Below are 21,396 nucleotides of genomic sequence, written 5' to 3'. Positions count from 1 at the left end.
ACTCGTGCCAGAAAGACGTTGCGTGACAGTAATCTTTGACAACGTTGTCAATGTCAGAGCAGCGACCTGAGACATGCATATGAGCAAATATGGCTGGGAAAATGAGACGGGGTGGGGGTGGGGGGTGGGCATTGGGCGTGAGTGGTATGCATCATCTGTAGGCTGACAGTTCACACCAAAGATGCGGTTCCGTGTCATGGAAAAGTGAGAATCCTCTCTCACGCCACAGCAGAGGCGTGCGCAAGCCCTCCGAGCGTAACCAGCCACTGACCGTCATTAGCATTGCGACGCCGAACTGGCAAACGCACGAGGCAATTTTGTCGGGTTAGCGGTCTTATTTAAAACCCGCGCCAAAACATCTGAGACATTGAATGAGAATGATTTTCTTTTTAAAAAAAAAAATAATAATAAAAAGGGCCGTCTAGCTTAAGTGTGAAATGAGCTCTTAAAGTGTCCACATGCAAAGTGTGGGCAGGAGATAATGGAAACTCACTAGCGAAAGGTCAGACTCACTTTGCGCCGGTAAGTACGCTGTTGGTACAGCAGTCGACTTTCAGCCAATTGGAATCGTCATATCGTGATACTTGGTCTGCAAAACTTTTTTCGCTCGCAAATCAATACCAACAATATAAGGAGATTAAGCTATTTATGATCTCTATCGCTTGTTTATTTTTAACAGGGAATGCAGTTTAAAAAAAAAGGAGAGAGAAGCCTTTCCCCTCACAAAGAGAGGAAGCTAAGTGACCAAAATCACCCCTCATTTACATTACACGAAATGGAAATATTGACTTTGTTGGTTATACATGTCGCAAAAGCGTCCCCCTCCCAGGGCCTCAACAAATCTAACATCATAGGAAAAAAAAGTATCAATAAAATCCAACCAAAGATGTTTTCCATCCCTTCCTGTTCTACATTTACAGTCCAAGTCACCAATGCAAACATGGCACATGAAATGCGAGTCTTCATAATATAACTTACAACGTGCACATTTGCTCAAGTCCATTCATCTTGTTTCTTTGGCACAGACTCGAAATGTTTCATTGCCAGATCTGTAAGAATATAAATAGAAGTCTTGATTAAGTTAAAATTTGGACACGGGCCTGCATGCATTTGAATTGGTAAATCTGTGTATGGTACGGGGCTGACAGAACAATGCATACTTCTACTTCTACTTAAAGGCAATTTCCTTCGCTGGCTGTTATTTGCTGTGCCGAAAATGCTAAAGGTGATTCAAAACTGGAGACAACAGTCTGTCAACATATTTTTTTCCCCTTTTTGAGCTGCCAAGTTAATGTTTGTACAATGCTATTTACTCATCTGATCCAGGGCCCCAATTTGGGGGATTTTAAAGATTTTTTTTTTCATCAATTAAACAACAATATCAATCATCTTACTTTGAACCTTACGGTGTGAAGGACCAAGTTTAAGGATGACGTGCCATCGAAGCAGAACGAATGATTCTTTGCAACCTCTGATGATTGCGTGCTGGCAACAGTTGAAAAATTGAGGGAAACGAGTCTGCGTCGACGCGAGAGCGTAACAGCTGGTTTACGACCTCCCTGGAAGCTGCCGTTAGACAAAGATCATGGCGCACCTCACTTCATAACACAGCTGTTGAATTGAAAGTGCGGGCGACTGGATTTGGCCCTAGATGATTACATTTCGATTTTAGGAGTAAAACTTTACATGCAGATGAAAGTTTGAACAAAATGGGGGAAGGGGGTGGAGGCACCGGTACTGCCGTAGTTTGGAGAGTTGGCTCTCATACAGCTGGCGCGGAATGAGTCCAAGTCACTAAATGCCCACGGTGCAATTTGCACTCGGTCAGCTGGAATAGGCTCCGAGCTGAAACCGTCCATCCATTTTCGATAGCACCTCACCTCTTTAGGGTCAAGGAGAACCGAAGCCTATTCTACCTGACTGGACCGGACACATCAGCAAACAATCACCTCCGCCCCGCATGTTTTAAGGATATCGAAAGTCAGACTTGGTTCCAACGGCTGGTTGTGTGAATAGAGTGTCTTTTCATTTGGCTAATTGTACAATCGCGGTAATGTCGAGATGGTTGTGAAAATACAAACTCCTATCATCTCGACCAAAGATTTTGAATGCAGTGCAGTTACTTGCCACGGTAATTTCGACGATACCCTGTCCAGAAAAACACAACATTCAGATTCAGCTCAGCGAGCAGCTTCCTTTTCTCCATAGTTCATTTATGGCGTGGCTTGTTATCGCGGTTGCCGCAGCAACCTCGGCAGCTGCAATGCTTTCTTCGAGGAGACGCGAAACAGAATTTCCCTCGGAGGGGGGGAGGAGAGAAGCAGACATGCACAACTCATTAATTATGTCTCCGTTCAAGTATCAGTGCACGGCTCGCAGCAGTTTAACTCAGGCAGGGGTAATGAAACCTTGCGTCGGAGCTAAACGGGAGCGCTGTAGGACAGAATCCGGCCGGAGCTGAAGTGTCCTCGGGGGCGTGGGTGGAGATTGAGATGAGCGAACTCTCGGGATCAAGAGACGGACCACGTTGAGACCTACTGCCGCATCCAAAGTCAATGACCGACAACTGTGTTTCTGCATCAGTTCAAACAGAACACCAATAGACCATACGTTTTCCAAGCGGCAAATCAATACAGGCAAGCCCCGGCCTCGTCTGGAGAAACACATCCAGAGAAACCATTCAATAACTGCAAGCTGAATCTGACGGCTGGATTGCTATTCATCTTCCATTACAGGCCACAGGCCAACCGCCACTACGAGTCGTTTAGTGACATATTTGGCTCTTTGGGGTGCCACTGACGTGGAAAGGTGGAGACTGGATGGATTTTTCCGGTGTGCTACTGCTGCAATCATCAGACGCGCTCCTTTTAAGTGTTCGTGTTGCAAAAGGGGGACCACACAGGACCTCGTTTACGTTCACCAATCTCAGTCTACACTGAGTTGCAAATTATAACTATTTGCATCTGTTGAAACTCCTGGAAAGTGTCTAGTCCTGTATCTATTTATCAAAACGATTTCCTTATAAAATGGTCATATTTTCCTGTGCGGTCGGATGTATTAATAGATAAATGTGTGAAGCAAACTGGGCTTTTTATCACGTACCTGCTGACGAAGATAAAAGACTGCGATGGACTGGGAGACCTCAAAGTATTCGAGAATTCGCATCTATCATTTTTTTTACAGGGTGATTCGATCATTGCGCATATATTTTACTCACAATCATTAAATTACTGCACGTTGCTGGGCGCAAACATAGGAAGGAATGTGTAAAGGGAAAAAAACCGTCAGTTAGCATCATAAGCAAGTTTTACCTTAGCCATTACAAGTTATCTTGTCCGACGGTGTGAGCGTAGCATCTCATCCCAGGGAACCAGCCTGTGACAAAAAAAATGGTACGCGTCCAGACTTTTATAAACTTTTAAATCGGTAAAGTCGGTGATTTGATTTAAAAAACGGCGAACAGAGCAGGCAGTAGTTGAAATGGTTGTTGGAATGGCTAGATGGGCAAAATAACTTATACGGTCGCTAAATATCACCTTTTTTTCCGCCCCCTTCGATTCGGCAGCCATTAATTTTCACCGTCCGTCATGGCGCACTCACGTGATCACGAAAAAACAAAGATAAAGCTCGTATGCCATGACTTCCGGTAAAGTCGGCGATTGTTTGAAAAACTGTGCACACAGCAGGCAGCAGTTGGTGCTTAATGTCATGGCACAATGGGCAAAAATAACATACAGTCACTAAATCTCACCGGTTTCCGCCCGTTTGGATTCGGCAGCCATTCATTTTCGCCGTCCATCATGGCGCGCTCACGTGATCAAGTGACGTAGCTGCGATGGGGCTTTTTTTTTTTTTTTTTTTTAATGAATGCTATTTTGACGAAAGCTTAACAAAACATCCATTGATACTGTAATAGAAAAATTTATGGGAATGATGTCTTGCCTGACAAATAATTTTACTAAAATTGCTATCAGTGCGCAGGGGAAACATGCACCAAAAAATGATTTCAAATTAATAAGCATTGGAATTCCTCTATTCCGCTACAAACACTGCTTAGTTTGGAGGCGTTTCCCTCCGTTGCATTGGCAAGGACAGACCCAACATTATGTTGAACAGTAATGTTCCTTTGGTGCACAGCAGTTTCTCCGGAGAGACTGCCCTTAAATACGGAATCGCTCAATCATGACAAGAGGATCCCGTGTTGGAATAAAATGGGTCATATGACACTTTAAATAAATATGATAATGAGGCAGACAGTAGCGACTTGCCCAAGGGGGTTATTTGTGATATCTGGTGGGAAGAGCAGCCAGGACTGGTCGTAGATCATACGCTTTGCTCTGTTTATGTGTCAATGAGATTTTTGTGTGGCAGCGTCCACATTTTTGAATGTTGAATGAAATTATTAACATGATTTTAGCATAATTAATGCAGATTACATTAGTCACACTCTTATCTGTTTGTAACTTGCCCGAGAGTTTGTTTTTTTTCTTCCAAACGTGTATCATACTCAAGTTACCAGCATGTCTCGTAGGCAGTTATGGGATGCACGTACGGGTTGGGGTGAGCTGTGTCGCAATTAAAAATAACTTCTTGTACATTAAAACTGCACTCAGAGTCAAAATTGGCAGAATGACTGAAGCGGAAACAAATTGCATTCTTAAATGAACACATATAAACCACTTCTTGTTTGAGGGAGCAATGTTGTACGTACTATAATTTAAAAGTTCTTGTACTGTTGTACTGTATAACATGCAGGAATGGAATGTCCAATCAAATGGCGTGGTCGATATTAACGGTTCATGAGCATGATTACCACACTGACTTACAAGGAATCAGCCCCGTGTCAGGTGATGAATCGAAGGTGGCCACTCCATATGGCACTGGTCCCCTTCAGCAGGCTGCCAATTACCCCTTGCCGTGCGATCGCATGAATGCGCGCGAGCCCGTGTGTGTGTGTGGGGGGGGGGGGGGGGGGTTCTGACTGAGATCAATGACACATACCGGGCAAAAGCGTCATGCAGTTGTGTGGATTGCCCAAACAGAGGCCGAGTAGAAAAAAAAAGCCAATCATGTCATTCCAACACATTTCAGGAAGGTTGCTTTTTTTAAATTATTTTTATTTTTTTGCAATGATATTTGTTTGTTCTACGAGATTATTAAATGAGACGGTAGGATTTTGTAAAGTTGTTACATTCATAAAATCTTTATGAACTGCACAGGTGTGTTAGCCGCTATGCTACCATTGCAATAAGATCCATTTCTGGTTTTATGGTCGCCATAAAATGTCTCTGCTTCGGCCCTGACACTTTTTCTTTGTAAGTGGCGTCACATGAAAAAGCCAAAGAAAACCCATCCCGAGCAAAACCACTTGTGGCTTAATCCTTAATAAGATCAGTGATCGGGAGATTACATTTGATCGGTTTTATGAATGCATTATGTCTGCCATGTTCGAGGCATGCCGTTTGTAAGGTTCTCTACTAAATTCTTGAGCACTACATGTTTCACTACCGCAGCAGCAAAGATTTTTTTTCATCTATTGCCTCGAGCACAGGTGTCAAATTCAAGGCCCGGGGGCCAGATATGGCCCGCCACATCATTTTATGTGGCCCGCGAAAGCAAATCAGACATGTCAACTTCTGCCATGATTGCTAAAATCTGAACCAAAATTTCAACTCCTCATATGTAATAAATAAGAGAAAATGCTTTCACAGTCATAACGGCCCTCCAAGGAAAACAGTCACTTCAATGTGGCCCGCGACAAAAATGAGTTTGACACCCCTGGCCTAGAATTTCCAGCTGCTAGGAATGCGTCAGATCGGAAACTCCTCTTACAGAATGAAACGATGACCTAAGACAGAGAATGCGTCACGGTCCTTTGTGTTTTGTTGTTAAAAAAAAAAAATACTAATAAAAAAAAAAATCAATGCGCTGACCATAAATAAGTTACTCCGATTGTGGGCAGCTGTTTCATTTACGTGCTCGAGTTTGTTTTATTACTGGCTCATGCACGCCACCTGCTAAAGTACTCGCACTGACAGCTGTGAGCTTGCGCTATCACTGTTAGCTTACGTCAAATTTCGGGAAGGGGACCGAGACCGCCAAGGCGAGGCCTCCGAGTTTCTCCGCACCCGCAACCACGACAAAAACAGCTCACAGCTTAGGTCCCGATCGGGCGCTCCGGAATGAGAAGCCGTCAATACAACAACCGCGGTGAAAGAAAGCCATTAACGTCCTCGCCTCCTATCAACGTGGCCCATCTTCACGCAGGACCAGCCCTGGTCAGACAGCAATTAAAACCTCGGCCATCCAGCGGGGCGCGGGCGCGAACCGCAGATCTATAAAGTTGATTTCTAGCCATTCACCTCCCGCCGGCCTCTCATCGACACGTTTGCAGTGTTGACTTGGACGCCCGCTGTAATTACACTCATTTGTGGCAGACGTGCATGACTTATGGCACAAGAGTGCGACGTGTGATCCTATCACTAATGAATGAGGTGTCTGATCAATAGCTGAAACTTCTGCAAGCGAGGAGGGAGGAGCGGGGCGGTTCTAATTTCATAACTGTCAGCCAAAGTGACGGAGATGCTGTGCTTTGCAGGGGGGGGAAAAAAAAATCAATGGAAACATGTCAAGACCGAGAACGTTAAAGTGCATGGAATCATTCATTGGAGCTACGGCAAGAACACCGCAGCTCTTTGCCACGGCCAAGAATTCTCTCGCAGGCCTTTGCTTTTTTTCAGATCAAATGTGGATGTTTACCGTTGTGAGCCACAACAATCACGGCCTCCCCTCTAATAGACACCACCCCACCCCCCACTTGTCATCTTCCTAGTGACGAAATACAACGTCACGCCTCAAACATACGTTTCCTTTTTCCCTTTCAAGAAAAACAATAAATTAAAACAGGTGCAATTGAAGGAAAAGTGTTCTTGACTGCCAGCAGCAGAGATACTTTCATTTCGTCCCAACTACTTTGTTCTCTGGAGGCGCAACATAACATCAGCTTAAAGCAACTAGAATGAATAATAATAAAAAATGTGGAAACATTTTTTGAGCGGCTATTGTTTATTATGCCAACAACAACAAACTCAAAGCAATTTGATCCAACGCCAAACCTGAGTCTAGATAGACGCCTGTAGGACATTGAAAGATGGCTCAAATTGGTACTATTTTTTTTGGGGGGGGGGGGGGGGGCATTGTGTCGCATTTAACTCTCTGCCTCCAAAAAAATGTAGTTCATTTTGTGAACTTTACACAGCAAAAAGCAAAATTTAATTTGCTGAAGATACAGCAAACTCTCCTCAAAATTCCCCACACGCGGGGCACTACAGTAACTAACAATGTGGCTGCAGCTCCAAATTTAACGAGCAGGCAGAGATGTACATCCCACCCCCCCCAACTTTAACGAGACACACTGGCCAAGCGACACGGGGAGAAGCACACATGAGCCGGCGGTTCAAGTGTTCAACTCACAACGGTTACGGTAATTGTGTAACACGAGGAAAAGAGTCCTCGGCGCGCTTGTTATGATGCTCATTTCCCCTGATCTGACCTCTTGTTTATGGTTCCGCTGTAAGACTTAATGAATGTTTTACACCCAATTGCAACAGCGGCTGACTGCGAACATGGCAACGATACACATCTGCCCGCGTCGCCCCATCGGAAAGGTGTCAAAGAAATATCTTATAAACTTTGCTCGAAAAAGCAGAGCCTCGCAAAAAATTAAGGACATATTGTGTTTGGCATGCTACTCGGTTTTATTGGCTTGGATGGCAACCTGGCACGTTAAAAAAGGGGGTAAAGTCAACGTCCTTTAAAAAGTCTGCACGATTGGTTTTTAGTACCAGGCTCTTAAAATAGAGTCGGGACACACAAGGAAGCAGCAGGGCACCATAAAGGTCTCGTGGAGAATTTGCTCAGACAACCGGTCACGGCGCAAAAACATATTTTCTCCTGCAATTGTCTACACATGCCACAGAACACATTTATGGATGCAGACTACATCGAGATGGTGAAAAATTGTCTTTCATTCTTTGGATACAAAGAGTTGGGTCACTGGAGCCCCCGGAGCCTTACACCTCTGATATGAAACCGTGTGGGAGTGTCCGCTGAATGTGCTGAAACCACATCCCGCTCAACTGTCAGTCAGAGTGGGGGTGGGAATCAGTTTCATTGTCCAGCATCTTTTCTTATGCTTACACATATTTACATATTTGAGCCACGAAAATATCCCACGAGTGGACTGTTTCAGGACAGTGCCGCAACACCCCGTGACAACGAGGCACTCTACAACACCCACGCTAGCGGACTACATTAAAGGGAGATAACATTTTCGACACGTAGGCATAGCTAGCTAGCTAACGACAGGTGACAACATACACCGATACAATACACTCCAAAGTGTGTCACGGTATGTCCGGTCATGAAACAGCTCTTGACAAGGCTTTTAACGACGCATCGTGTACAAAAATGTCAGGTTATGATCTTCACCTTCAAATATCTTTATCCGTGTCACACGGATGTTTGAGGGTGTAAATGATTTAGCAGCCGGGTGTATAGGTGACTCGCAGCATCTGTTTAGGCAGCAACAGGCTCGGGCAGACGCAGGACGCGGGGCTTATCTTGGCCGAGGTGCGCCGCTGCGGCGAGGTGGAACGATAAACATAATTAAATTGAGTTGGATTACACCAAATGGATGGGATCAGTTGGGAAGGCGGAGAAGCTAATCCAGCGCAATCCTCTACAGACGTGCCAGCCAACGAAATGAAGATGCAGTGGAAGGAAAAACGGTGGCTGTCACAGCAAGATCAAGACGCTTTCCAAAGTCAAACGGCAAAAAAAAAAAAAACACGCTGAAATGACTCCATTTTACTTCATCAAATAAAATCATATGGCTCCAGATACTTTGAGTAGACTACGCATCATTTTTTCAGCGCGGGACATCGAGAGAACCCCCGAGGCTAACCTTTTAAACACATTCAGTGTACTCAGTGTTGACTGTAGTGTACCTTTCCCGTGACTCTCTTTATTCATAAATGAACGATGAATGATTTTTTTTTCCTTTTTGGGGGGGGGGGCAGGTGGGAAGCGCACATACTGTCACAAATGACAAAGTAACACCATTAGACCACTGCTGCCTTTGGAGCAGGTCAGGTTGGCCAACTTGTCGTTTGGTCACCGCAGTCATGACAGTGATGAAATCGCGGGTGAAATTGCAGCCGAGCTATTTGGCCCGTGATCGAAAACTTTGGGCTGTGTCAACATCGTACGTGACTACTACCTGGAATCTGTCGCGTCAATCGGCCAATATAAAATGGCTTTTTTGGGGGGGGGGGGGGGGGGGGGGGAACTTGAAGATTGAACCAAGAGTCGTGTTGACCGACTAGCATCAGCAATGTCTTCGTAGGTCCGAGACCAGTCCAGAATTCTCATTAATTGCCGTCTGTTGAACGGATCGCAAGGTGGCGCTCGCCAAGTTTTAACGAAAGGCCGAAGAGGAAACCGTTGTACTATTCCAATCGCCTCTTTTTAGGTCATACCTAAAACAAGCATCGAGGTGAACCAATGAGCTGTGGACGACGATCATCTTGCAAGGATGAAAAAAAAAAAATGTATTATTGAAGGCGCCTCGTCCCGTAGCTTTGATTGAGCGTCTGCTGGTGTAGACGGCCTAAGGCGCCGTCGGCGAATTTGACAGTCTCGACAGCTTGAATGCATACGATGAGCGCAAACGCGGCAAATGGCGATTGCATCCTCGCAACGTGTTGACGGATCATTTGGACGACAACGGCGGCGCTCAAACGGGAAAGCAACAAGCGCGCACGCTCTGACGAACGCGCCGCTTTCAAAGGTGTTTGAGTTTGACGACCAAGCAAAGCATCTGGCGTGACGACCGTGTCCAACGTGTTATTTGTGCAATAAAGATGGTAACATGACAGATGAGGGCGAATTACTAATTGGACCTGTAGCTCTGTACTCACTAGAGTGTTATAAAATGGACTTAAGTGCGTAGAAATGATCAAATAAATCGCTTGTTGCTGACTGTGACTCTTTTTTTTTTTTTTTTTTTTAAATCAAATCATCTGTCAGGTATTAATGTTTAACATAAAACGAGTTTGGAATGCTATTCACGTGTTTCGGGGATCATATGTTGCGGTAAATGTATGATTACAACGATCAATATAGGCCATCGCGAATACATTTCAAAAGGAGCTGGAATTTGAAATTTGAGTTCGGTGGACGTTCTTTTCAGCAAGCTGTTTGGCGCGCGTTCTCTTTGTACAAAATGAACTACTTTTCACAAGTTCGAGCAAAGAAGAGGTACCTGCAGTCTTGGCAACATTTGGGGTCAGATATCATTGTGTGGACCATGATACAACATTTTTTCCACTTTATCCTTTTTTTCAGGTTAAAACAAACAAACAAGATTGCCGAGATGCAACAATATTCACAAATATGACATCATTATGGCGCTTTCATTTCGAATAACATGCTACCCATATTAGCGAGCACAGGAGTGTAAAAGAGGTGCTATTGTTTTGTGTTATTTGTTATTGTAAAGTGTCCTTGGGTGTCTTGAAAGGCGCTTATAAATAAAATCTATTATTATTATTATTATTATTTGGTTTTCGCAGCTGCCTGTCGGCCTACATTTCCTCTCCGGATCGGGGCGAGGCAAAGAACTGTGCAAAACGCTCTTGCTCGCTCAGCTCGTCTGAATGCAAAGCAGCTGGCTGGTGCTCCCCCAGTCTGCCCTCTTACAGCAAGTTCACAAATTCAGGCTTGCGGGTCGAGTCTCCAGCCGGCCGCTCAGGACCGCTCGCTGGGTGGCTCGGCACGTCAGCCAGACGGGGATCGGGAGATCATTATCACCGGAGAGCACTGTTCTCCCCCTCCCCGCCACAAGAAAAATCGCTATCGCTTGCCTTTGATCGCATGCCAGAGCTGATTCTTGCTCACTTGTGGGCATTCTCACCCAGGAAGTGCTCACACTCGAGGCCAATTTCAAGCGCGGGTAAAAATACCCTGCTGCTCTGTTGATGAGATGGGAACGTATAAATTAACGATGAGGCATCTTTCCTGAAAATGAGGATGCTTATCCCAAAACGGACAGTTTTAAGAGATTAAGAGTTGCTGGGGTGTTTTTTTTTGTTGTTTTTTTTGGCTTGGAGGGCAAACGAGCTGAGGAAGTTAGGCGCTCGGCTACTGTGGAATATCCGATTAAAAATGTACTTGGAGGGGTGCGACGAAAACCAAACGGGGACAAAGTTTTGATGATGTCACACCAGCAACTTTTGACTCTGCTAATTTCTAGTGTACTGCAGACTGGGCTGTGGGGGATCTCTTCATTAACAAGGGTCAGTTTTGCGCTGTCGTCTTTATTAATGCCGTTTCATGCAATCACCTGCGCGGCAAACCTTCCCGTTCATCCTTTCGCCACCTCACTTGTTTGTATGCGGTCAAAGAAAGGGAATGAAAGAACGCAGACTGTAGGAGGACTCTACGACTCCCTCAATTTCATCTGAAAAGAACTCTCTCCAGACCTGGAATCATTTTATATTCCCGGTTTGTGTGCTTTAACTGCAGTTACTCCTGCCAATGGCCTAATCAAGTTGAAAATTCATCAGCAAGATGGCAGAGGAAAATGCTGTATTAAACGGTGCCATCTTCCATCTGCCGCGTGAAAGCGAGATAACGGTATTTGCGGGTTTTACAGCGGCGGCAGACTGTTTTCGGACATTTTCACGTTATAAAAGGTCACGGATTAATGCTTCCACTTGTGCGTCGCGTCTAACTGCACTTCTTGTTCTCGCACAAATAGGGCAAACTCGCTTTCAGAAAAGATTTTACAGCGCAGGGTATATCTCAAAGAAGTGTTATTACCAACAGCTGGCCAGGTGCTCGACCGCAACCATGACGATGCGGCAGGAATGCTCGCAATTTAGTACATGTGACAACAATCGTCGATCTTTGTCAATTAGCTGCGACATAGGTGAATTGTTTTTGCAAGAAAAGAAAAACTGTGGGCAGATGAGTTGTACACAATCTGTTATCTCTGCGGCTGGTGGTCATAATTATAAATTATACGAGCAAGATGAATATGCATGGACTGTAGGCTGGGGAGGAAGCAAACAAACTCTGCCTCACTTTTCAAGAGCGTCTTTTATGGCCCAGAAGGAAGCCAGCTTGGGGAAGCAGAGGCAACGCGGGACAAGCAGAGAGCATGAAAGCATGAATTAGTTAGCGAATGTTTACACTGGACGCGCGCGCCGCCTGCATGAGGCGTTCCGCAGGGCTTTGCCGAGGTAAATTATCGACAGCCAAAAATCGGGAAAGACAACAGACTACGGTAGTCAACGGAGGCTGCCATGTTCCATTTAAAACGACACCACACGATTAGTTTGTTGGAGATGAATTGGCCCACAGGGCTCTGAATGGCCTGAGAATTACGGGACTCTTTAATTTAAAAATAATAAGAATAATAATAAATAAAACCAGAAGCAAACCAAAAGCAGCAGCGTTCTCTTTTTCCATCTCCTGAACTGTGGAACAAACTTCACAAATTTAAGATTTGTGCAAATTGCTGCTTTTTCATAAATCAAGAATATTAGCTCTCACTTTCAAGAGCTTGCTTTTATTTAGTGATCCTTTATTTTTATTTTTTTTACTTGATCATTAAGGAGGGCCAATCCTCGGCTTCATTAAATCAAATTGCGCTTACTTTCACACCTATGGACAATGCAGTCTGTAATGAACATAGATGCATGTTTTGGAGATGTGGAGAGCAAGGTGGACTGGCCAGATTAAAAACGCGAACCTCAAAACTGTCAGGCAGGCGAGCTAACTACTCATCTATCCATCCATCTATTGGTTCATTTTCTGCCGCACCTTGAGCAGGAGGGCTCACGAACGTTCACCGATTGGAAATTGAACCTCGTCACTTTGTCGAGCCAGAAGCCAAGCCAGCTGCACCAATTAGTGACTTTGCAAGACAACAACACGGAACTAATTGTGGCCGGTAGCAATGAGGCTAACAGGCTAAATGTCTTCGTTTAGATTAGTTTAATAGTCATTTTCCGACGTGATGAGCGTCCGCCATCGAATAAGATCCAATGCAGGGGGAAAAAAACTATTAAAATGCTGTCTCTCTGAACTGTCCTGCATCATACTCTTGGCGTGAACAATAGGGTTGCAAGTAAATACACACATCACAAGGTATAGTGCAGAAACCATCCACATTTTTAAATAAGGTGTTGCGAAACCCCGTGGTAAGAATTATATGCCCAGTTCTTATATGTCATCGTTGTGCGTGCAGTCACTCGAACGGCCGAACCTTACCTTGCTCCACTAGCCGCAGAGAGTGCTGGAACGCCGGGTCCAGCATTTCCTTTTCCGCCTGAAGTTCCGGCAAGTATTGTTCGCTCCCCATGTCGTTCCTGCCCAAGCCCCCCCTCCCCCCAGAAAACCCCTCTTCAGGTGCACTTCGGGGAAAACTTGGACAAGCTTCGAGCGGTTCCGTCGTCCCAAAAAAAAAAGGAGAAAACGACGTAATGTCTGGCGCTAAAAGAGCATTTTCTTCCCCTCCAGTCCTGGTCTCGCTCGCGCGCGCACGCAGAGATGCTAAAAAAAGGATGAATTGGGAGCTTCAATGTTGTTGTATTGATCCCATCCGAGAGAATCTACGCCGCGTGTACCCCGGCCGCTGTTTGCCCTTCTCTTCTGTGGGCGGACAGTTTGCCCGAAGCTCGCCACGGACGGACCCGGCGGGCCAAAGCGACGCCTCCCGATTGGACGTCGGAGGAGCGAAGGGGGCGGGGCTAATGGCAAGAACTGTCCGTCGTGCTGAATCGCGCCAACACACGCAGCGGTACCTTGACCTACAAACTTAATTTCGATCTTCGTCGGCAATTTCTTTTCGTGTCTTCAAAGTCGCTGCGAGAAAGCAGTCTTCCGTTTGTTCACGCAGATATTTACCTGCGAGTTGAACTCCGCAAGGTCTTTCCGGCTTCAGGCGAGACAGCGCTCCGTGACAAAATAAACATGACAAAAGCTACATTTTCCCAAACTTTTTTTTTTTTTTAATCATTTGACTGTTGACCTCACATCACGTTATGGTGCGTAGCTGTTGTTTGATGGTCAACATGTTGTAGGTACACGTGGACCGGTGCCGTTGGGAGTTTTGCTAAGCGGATAATCCAGCCTCTGTGATTAAGAGCCATAAATCAGATTGAGTTGAATGTACTGTACTGTATTCCCTATTTTGCGAGATGAACTGGTTCTAGAAATGACTGCGCACATTTCTTCTTTGAACCACTTGAGGGAAAATTAACAAGCAGAGGCTGCGATTGTCCTTAGCTTACTGAAACCATTGATCGCTTGGAATTGTACGGACATGTTGTCAATAGTTCTCCGGCAATCCAATCACCTTCTTGCAGGTCAGGCGTGTTTTACCAACAGCCGTGTTTATGAATTAATGAAATAAGAAGACGAGAGGTATACGGTGTGTTTTAGAGAACAGTGTGATGAGGCGGGATGGATGCGAAGCCAATTTCCTTCTTGTTTTTTTCTGCAAATAGTTATATCTTTTGTTGGCGGATCCTAAACAAGCTCCATCATTCTTAGAAGGTGTGCAAAAGAGATAAGAAAAGTGTCAATATTTGCCGAGGATGCTGAGATAGCCTCAGGTGGGTGGATATACAGTTCTGTATCTGTAGGCCGATCGACACCGGTTACATAATTGCTTTTTTTTCTCCTCCTTTCATAAAATTCAATTTTGTGGCGAATATGCGACATAGAGGTGAGACCCAAGAGGGAAATACGTACCCTCTTTATAAATTATGATGTGTGAGACGGCTGGCGCATTATTTTTTTTTAATCTTCTTCTTCTTTAGCTTGTTAGACGCGCAAGCAATCGGATGGTAACTTAGAAAAGCTCCGCAAGTGCTTTAATGAATACGTGCGGGTGCTAACGGTGCGTGATTAACAAAACTGCAGCCACCGAGAGACAAGCTGCCCCTCTTTATCCACGTAACTTCTTGTCTCAGACCATTTTCCCCCACTCTCGCTCCCGACTTCCCTCTTGGGGTATATGAGTGATTCACCGCAAAGAGAAGCGCATTATGAATCAGCTTACTTTTTAATCTCTCCCGGAGACCATTAAAAACCAGCTCAAATGCACTAATCTCCCCGTGCAGGGGAGCACTTTATTTATAGATATGCTTGCCAGCTGTTGCGCCCTGTCTTCATAAACAAAAACCCTTGTGCCGGAGCCGTCATCTAAGGCGCCGATCAAAGCCCACCCCCTTCCGCGAGATCTTTTTATTTAAGTCCTACAAGGCCAGAAGGAGCAATGCGAACACAACCGATGAGCAATGTCCCGTCAGACGGGGAAGAAGAATAGCAAGCTCTTATACCGCAGCGGTTTTTTCCCCCCCAACACCGGAAAAAGGGACGCATTAGTGAAATGCCGACTTCCTCAACTGTGACATCTTGCATGATGAGAAGGGACTGACTTGTCTCATCAGCTTTTCAACCGAGTCTGCTTCACGTCAAACTGAGGAATCATTCGATGCGGACCTGCCGCGTCACTTTGCAGAGTGGGAGCAAACACAAATGTGGGCAAATGATGCAGGGCAGTGCACTTGGCGGTTAGTGCGCAACACAAAACAAGTGTGCAGTAGCAAATCGGAGATCCTCTCAACACCCGAATTGGCTCTTTCCGCACGAGTGGGTTGCTGTGTGGGCAGTGATAACACCGCCTCCTAGTGGCCAAGTTCGCAATCCTCTCAAGATTCTTGAGGAGATGGCGCGGCAGCGCTGCAAAGAGTTTAGACGTTAAGATTATAGATGGCGATAGGATGACATGAAAATAAATGAATATCTTCCGTTCCAGTATCTTACATCGGGCGAAAAGTGCCTTCTCCACAATAATAGTGAAAGCCTATTTACACCGCATCACAGTCAAAGTCATGATCGTGAACGAAACATAAAGCCGTACTATGTTGCTTCAAGACACATTTAGAAAAAGGAATTTTCAGAAGACAAATTCACATACTTTACCTGCTTTCTATGCAAACAACTATTTAGTTTGTGAGCTGCTGAAATGAACGTTTCATTGTTATCCCCTCGCACACGTTGATGAGAAACGTGACGACTCCTTATGACGTCATCACGAGAGGTTGTTTCTAATCGTTTACTCGTCGTGATGAGCTCCACGGGAGGGGGCGAAACGTTGCAAACAGGTCGCAGTATGACGCCATTCTCAAATCGCAAATCGCGTTCAACGGAAATCCCGTGTGAATCAATTCAAAAGTGAGAGTTCACGTCTTTCAAGGCAAATCGACTGCAGCCAATGAGGATCATTTTTTTTGGCTACAGGCAACAGATAGCGACGACAATTGGGAGTGAAGAAGTGGAACTCGGGAACTTCTGTTCGGACCAACGCACTGAAACCAAAAGCCTCCCACGTGCTCCCCCCTCACAAAGGTCACCAACCGGCATGCCGCGGCTACTCATCGGCGCCATGAAGCCGCTATTGGGCGCAATTCTACTGCCACGGCCCATCCATCAGTTACATTGATCACGCATGGTCGCCTTTGAGGTGCACACACTCGTCTGTTGCCCGGGAAATGTTGTGCAAAAGAAACCTAATGAGAAACTGTCAGCGGTGCACAGGTAAACAAATCAATGGCAACCGGCGATTCGACCGAGGTCATCACACACACACACACACACACACACACATATATAACATGCACACGCTGCAATACCACGAAACAAACTTGGGGTTAAAAGTGCGGCGAAAGCGTCTGGAGTGCGAAGGGCGCAATCAAAATAGATATTTCAGCAGTCGAAAACACATTCCACTCTTTGACAGGAGCATAGATGATGGATTATTTCTACCGAATTTTCAGGAGACCTTCGGAGGTGGGCATTCGTCTGCACTCCATTCAAATGTTGCAACAATGTGTCCGTTTTTGGTCGATTTGGAACCAATGGAGGTATTTTTCACTTTTCTTGGACCGATTCGTTGAAGTCCTTTTGAGTCTTAAAGTGAGGACGGAAAGGTTTAGCCCACTTTTGTCATTAACTCATTCACTACCAGCCAATTCTGGACCAAGTCTGAAAAGACGTATAAAAACGTCTTTGGGAGTGAATGAGTTAACGATGGCACAGTGGTGTCATGTTTCTTTATGTCGCACTCATGAAACAAGAAGTAGCTGGCTGAAATAAATCCGGACGGGCAAAATAACGCTGATTATTTTCTGTTTTGGGAGTGGATTTTGTAGGGGAGGGGTTTACCATTTGATAACAAACTGCGCCCGCCGCCCTCCACTTGAGTGGCACTCTACTTAAACTGCCGGTTAATATTGAGCGTGCGTCTCATCGGTTCACAACATTCTACTTTGGATTCTGTCTTAATGCAAGCCGAAGAGCACTTTAAATTGGAACCGTTGCGAAAGTAATTGTGGGGATTCATAAGCTACGTTGACAGAGAGACAATATGGTGCCAAAATGACTTCAAATCTGCCTGTGACTTGACACAACGTGTCTTTATTTGTAAATTATATATTTTTTTTTGGACGCAAATGGTACAAAGTACGGTCTTCCTGACGGGCCGTCTCTCTGAGCTGTTCCGGGGGCTGTTAGGAGGCTCGTGTCCCTCTTCGGCCCAGCCCGCCACTTTCTGCCCCCCATTAGAAGTGTCAGCTCCACTCAACGATGGCCTTTAATCACGTCAAATAACATTTCACACACCAAATCCTCAGCGAAAGACAAAAGGCGCATCAAGTGACCCCCCCAACATCAAACAGAAAAAAAAAAAACGCGTCAGCAAAACCCAAGATGGAAAATGTCACACAAAATTAATATTTATGAACAGTGTGATGAGTGATCGCTCATGATGGAAGCAATCAAAGGTGCCATTTTCTGCCTGTCTGATGTGTCATCGTCCAAACTGTACAGTGGTCTTTACAGGCTGACTTTCACCGTGACGAACATTTCTTCAAAAGCCCCTCCCCCCCACCCCGCACACAAGTATATCCAGCAAACATCAAGGTGAGAAGGTTTCACGTTGCGCTGTTGTACACTTTGAACATTAACTCTCAGTGAAGTCACAGGAGAAGGAATCGACCCCAATTCCAGCTCACCCGCACCTTTAAAATGTAAATCCAAATCCTCCTAATCGGGAGCCAATTTGCTGTTTGGTTTGTACTGTTGAAGGCGCATGTGACCGCTCAAAGATGTGTGGCGGCGTCTGTGCGTCCACACTAAGTGGAAGGGGGAGAAGGGGCGGGGGCGGGTTCGAGTGGGCATGCTGAAGGAGAAAAGACAAGCAAGGGAACGTGCTGCTAATGAACAAAGTGTGTCTGCTGCAACTGTGCAAAAACGATGACGCCTTGTTGATGGCTTTGTAGCACTCTGAATATGTGAATTATGAAGGCAATATAAGTCATGCATATTGGATATGTGTATTTTTGAATGAGGAATTCATTTTACGCATGATTTGGGGATGGGACACACGGTCTCGGAGTTTCACTTTTTAAATTGAACTACGAACCAAAAAAGGTGTATATGGGGTATACTGTACTCATGATTGTTTTTGTGCTATTTTAGCACTTTCAGGGACAGAGGTTACTCGAGTGGGCGGCTATTAAAATCTTGCGTTCTCTAATATTGATTAATCTTTTGGACATTTGGGAATCTGAGTCCGAGCGAATGACACTTGACTTTTGAACAGACTGGTATCGATTCGTCAGCGGGGGGGGGAGCAGGTGTTTCCTGTCGAGAACAGGAGCTCCTTCACCTCTCTTACCTTGCACCTCTTCACCCTTTTAGGGCTGATGTCCCGGGTCTCCATCCTCTTTCGGCCTAAGGCGACAACGAGCTGAGGTGGGGGAAGCCGAATGCTCGCCTGGCCGGCCGGCTGCCTGCGCCTGCCTTCGGACTCAATGGCCATCGATCGGAGCAGTAGCGACACTGTGTCCCGGGGAGGGGTAAGCAGATACACCTCATTGCCTCCAACAATCCTCCGGCCCCTGTAAGGACAGGTCGTGGTAAATTAATAGTGTGCTTGGAGCGACTGGATATTGTTAATGTATTTGCTATCGACGGAGTGCAATAACATGAGTAGCTTCAGCCGTACTTAACACAAAACATAAATCCTCCAAGAGCAATGAGGTTCAAGGCAAGCAGGAAGTGAGTTGTCACGAGCTCGCTGCCGGCCGGGCTGCTTTTTGGACTGAAGGGTTAAATAAATTAACTGATAGAAATCTGAACAGGAGTAGCAGTGGGGGGAAAAAAATTATGCCGACAGGTGTTTCATCTCAATGAGAATTTGTTTTCTATCTATCTATCTATAAACTGTTTTTTTCAAATGACATTAAATATGAAAATGCTTTACTTTGCTTTTCACTTTCTTATTCAACTCACACAAATGCACTTGGTACCTTGTGGGGTGTCCATGATGCATTCAGGTTACATTTTCTTTATATTTCTTTAAAATTGAACATACTATATTTCTCTCTCCCACCCCCACCACCCAATCAATTTATTATACTTCTAAAATAGTGACTACTTGCATTGGAATAAAATCAGAGGTTTTCAATCTGGTAGCCGCGAGACAGTGTGATCTTCTGCAGAGATGATGGTGAAAATGATCATTTGAAGATGTGAACACCCGCCAAGCTTCATTAAAAAAACCGTGTTACATATTGTTTTGTGATCATAACGTGGAGAGTGTTTTCACTTTGAGGAATATCATGATTGATATTGTGTATTTCAAGGTTAATTTGTGCAAATGTGTTTTTATTTTCAGGAGTGCGTATGAAACTGGTACGTATTACCTGAATAAATTACAAGCGAAGAAGTAGCTCTCCGTTTCGAATTCTCCGATGTTTGAGCTGACGGAGCAACGTTGCCATTGCTGATAATTCTCTTCAGATGTGGCAAAAAGTCCTACAAGGAGTGCATGTTCCACTTCAATGCGCCGAGAAAATCAGTCTCCCTTGTAATAGCTCTGGGCAATTTCAGACCACACAGAACGACGAGCGAATCCATTTTCCTGGTTAGGTTATAGATTTTCTCCACCGGGGCTTTTCATAAGTACGAGTGAAGATATGTCATGTGAAATATGAAGAAATCTTGAGAGAAAGCAGAAATACAGAGAGCACATTTTGCTCAACGGATGCCGCTTTGACGGTAATTGGATGCGTTTGTTAATCATACCTTACGATCTGCATGATTGTCCGAAGAGTTGTCAAGATCACGCTGACGATACAAAGTCGTCACTCGACGCCATGCGGTCCGTCACGCATGAGAACGGCTCCAGTCTGACCTCTTGTGGAGAATATTTGCACTGATCACCAACTGAGGTCATGTTTATTTAGCTGATGGAAATCAAGTTTACCTTCTGCCTTCATCCATCCATCCATTTTCCGAACCGCTTGATCCTCACTAGGGTCGCGGGGGGTGCTGGAGCCTATCCCAGCCGTCTTCGGGCAGTAGGCGGGGGACACCCTGAATCAGTTGCCAGCCAATCGCAGGGCACACAGAGACGAACAACCATCCACGCCCACACTCAATTTAGAGCGTCCAATCAACCTGCCACGCATGTTTTTGGAACGTGGGAGGAAACCGGAGCACCCGGAGAAAACCCACGCAGGCCCGGGGAGAACATGCAAACTCCACACAGGGAGGCCGGAGCTGGAATCGAACCCGGTACATCTGCACTGTGAAGCCGACGTGCTAACCACTGGACTACCGGGCCGCCCACTTCTGCCTTCATTTGTCAGTCAATATAAATTTGGGCAAGGCGGCGAGTTCCACAGTTCGTGCTAGTGGCGTGCACAAAGCCTCCTCTCGGGGAAGTAATGAGCTCGGGCAAAGGAAATAAGGAGGTCAAACCTGTCAAAAAAAGAAAACAAGGTGTTCTAATTAAATCGTGAATGAAGCTAATGGATGCATAAATTGTTCAATATGTCAAAAATGATGGCCATCACATGACGCTCAAGCCTTAAAACCATAGTGGGGGGGCGGGGGGGTGATTCTCTTTGGACTCAGGTGACAATGTCAAAGTGATGTTAATGAAAAATAATGCCGCACCGGCGAAGTGACATTCCGAATTAGACTTGATTTTGTCTCCCACGCAGAGCACATGTTTTTGGACATATGAATCATGCGTATTTAACTCTTGAGTGGCTCACTTAATTGCTTTCATGGATTGACTGAAGTTGGAATCATTTGACACAGAAACAACAAAAATTCATGTGCATTTTGTTTCCAAAAAAAAAGAAAAATAGGCAGAATGAAAGGCAGCAGTTGCAGAAAAGAGCAAATGTGTCCCTGACCTAACAATTGTTCACAACATACCCTTCCCATCACCCCCGGGGACTCTCG

General features: G+C 45.3%; 1 protein-coding gene and 1 long non-coding RNA gene across 5 annotated transcripts in view; both read right to left on the bottom strand.

Annotated features, from left to right (window-relative positions):
* The window catches only part of khdrbs3 (KH domain containing, RNA binding, signal transduction associated 3), a 96,370-nt gene extending 82,604 nt beyond the window's left edge, over positions 1-13,766 (bottom strand). For 2 of the 4 annotated variants that reach the window (XR_015103631.1, XR_015103630.1), the window contains exon 1: positions 13,339-13,766. Coding sequence is in view for 1 of the 4 variants with exons in the window: in XM_086136078.1 (XP_085992204.1) it covers positions 13,339-13,429 (91 nt within the window). In the remaining 3 variants the exon portion in view is untranslated. The remainder of the gene's footprint in view (positions 1-13,338) is intronic. The other 2 variants (XM_086136078.1, XM_086136079.1) reach the window with 2 other exon arrangements.
* A 3,885-nt stretch (positions 13,767-17,651) lies between these two features.
* LOC147190646 (uncharacterized) lies at positions 17,652-20,829 on the bottom strand. The gene is made up of 4 exons (XR_015103798.1): positions 20,408-20,829; positions 20,227-20,337; positions 18,815-19,037; positions 17,652-17,726 (listed from the first exon to the last, which is right to left on the bottom strand). It is a non-coding gene; the product is annotated as an uncharacterized LOC147190646 (long non-coding RNA).
* Positions 20,830-21,396: the final 567 nt, after the last annotated feature.

This window comes from Hippocampus guttulatus, chromosome 18 (assembly GCF_054856545.1).
Source record: "Hippocampus guttulatus isolate MCC_2025c chromosome 18, RoL_Hgut_1.0, whole genome shotgun sequence".
NCBI lineage: Eukaryota > Metazoa > Chordata > Actinopteri > Syngnathiformes > Syngnathidae > Hippocampus > Hippocampus guttulatus.
Note: the sequence above shows the minus strand (reverse complement) of the source record. Positions and strands in the feature narration are given on the sequence as shown.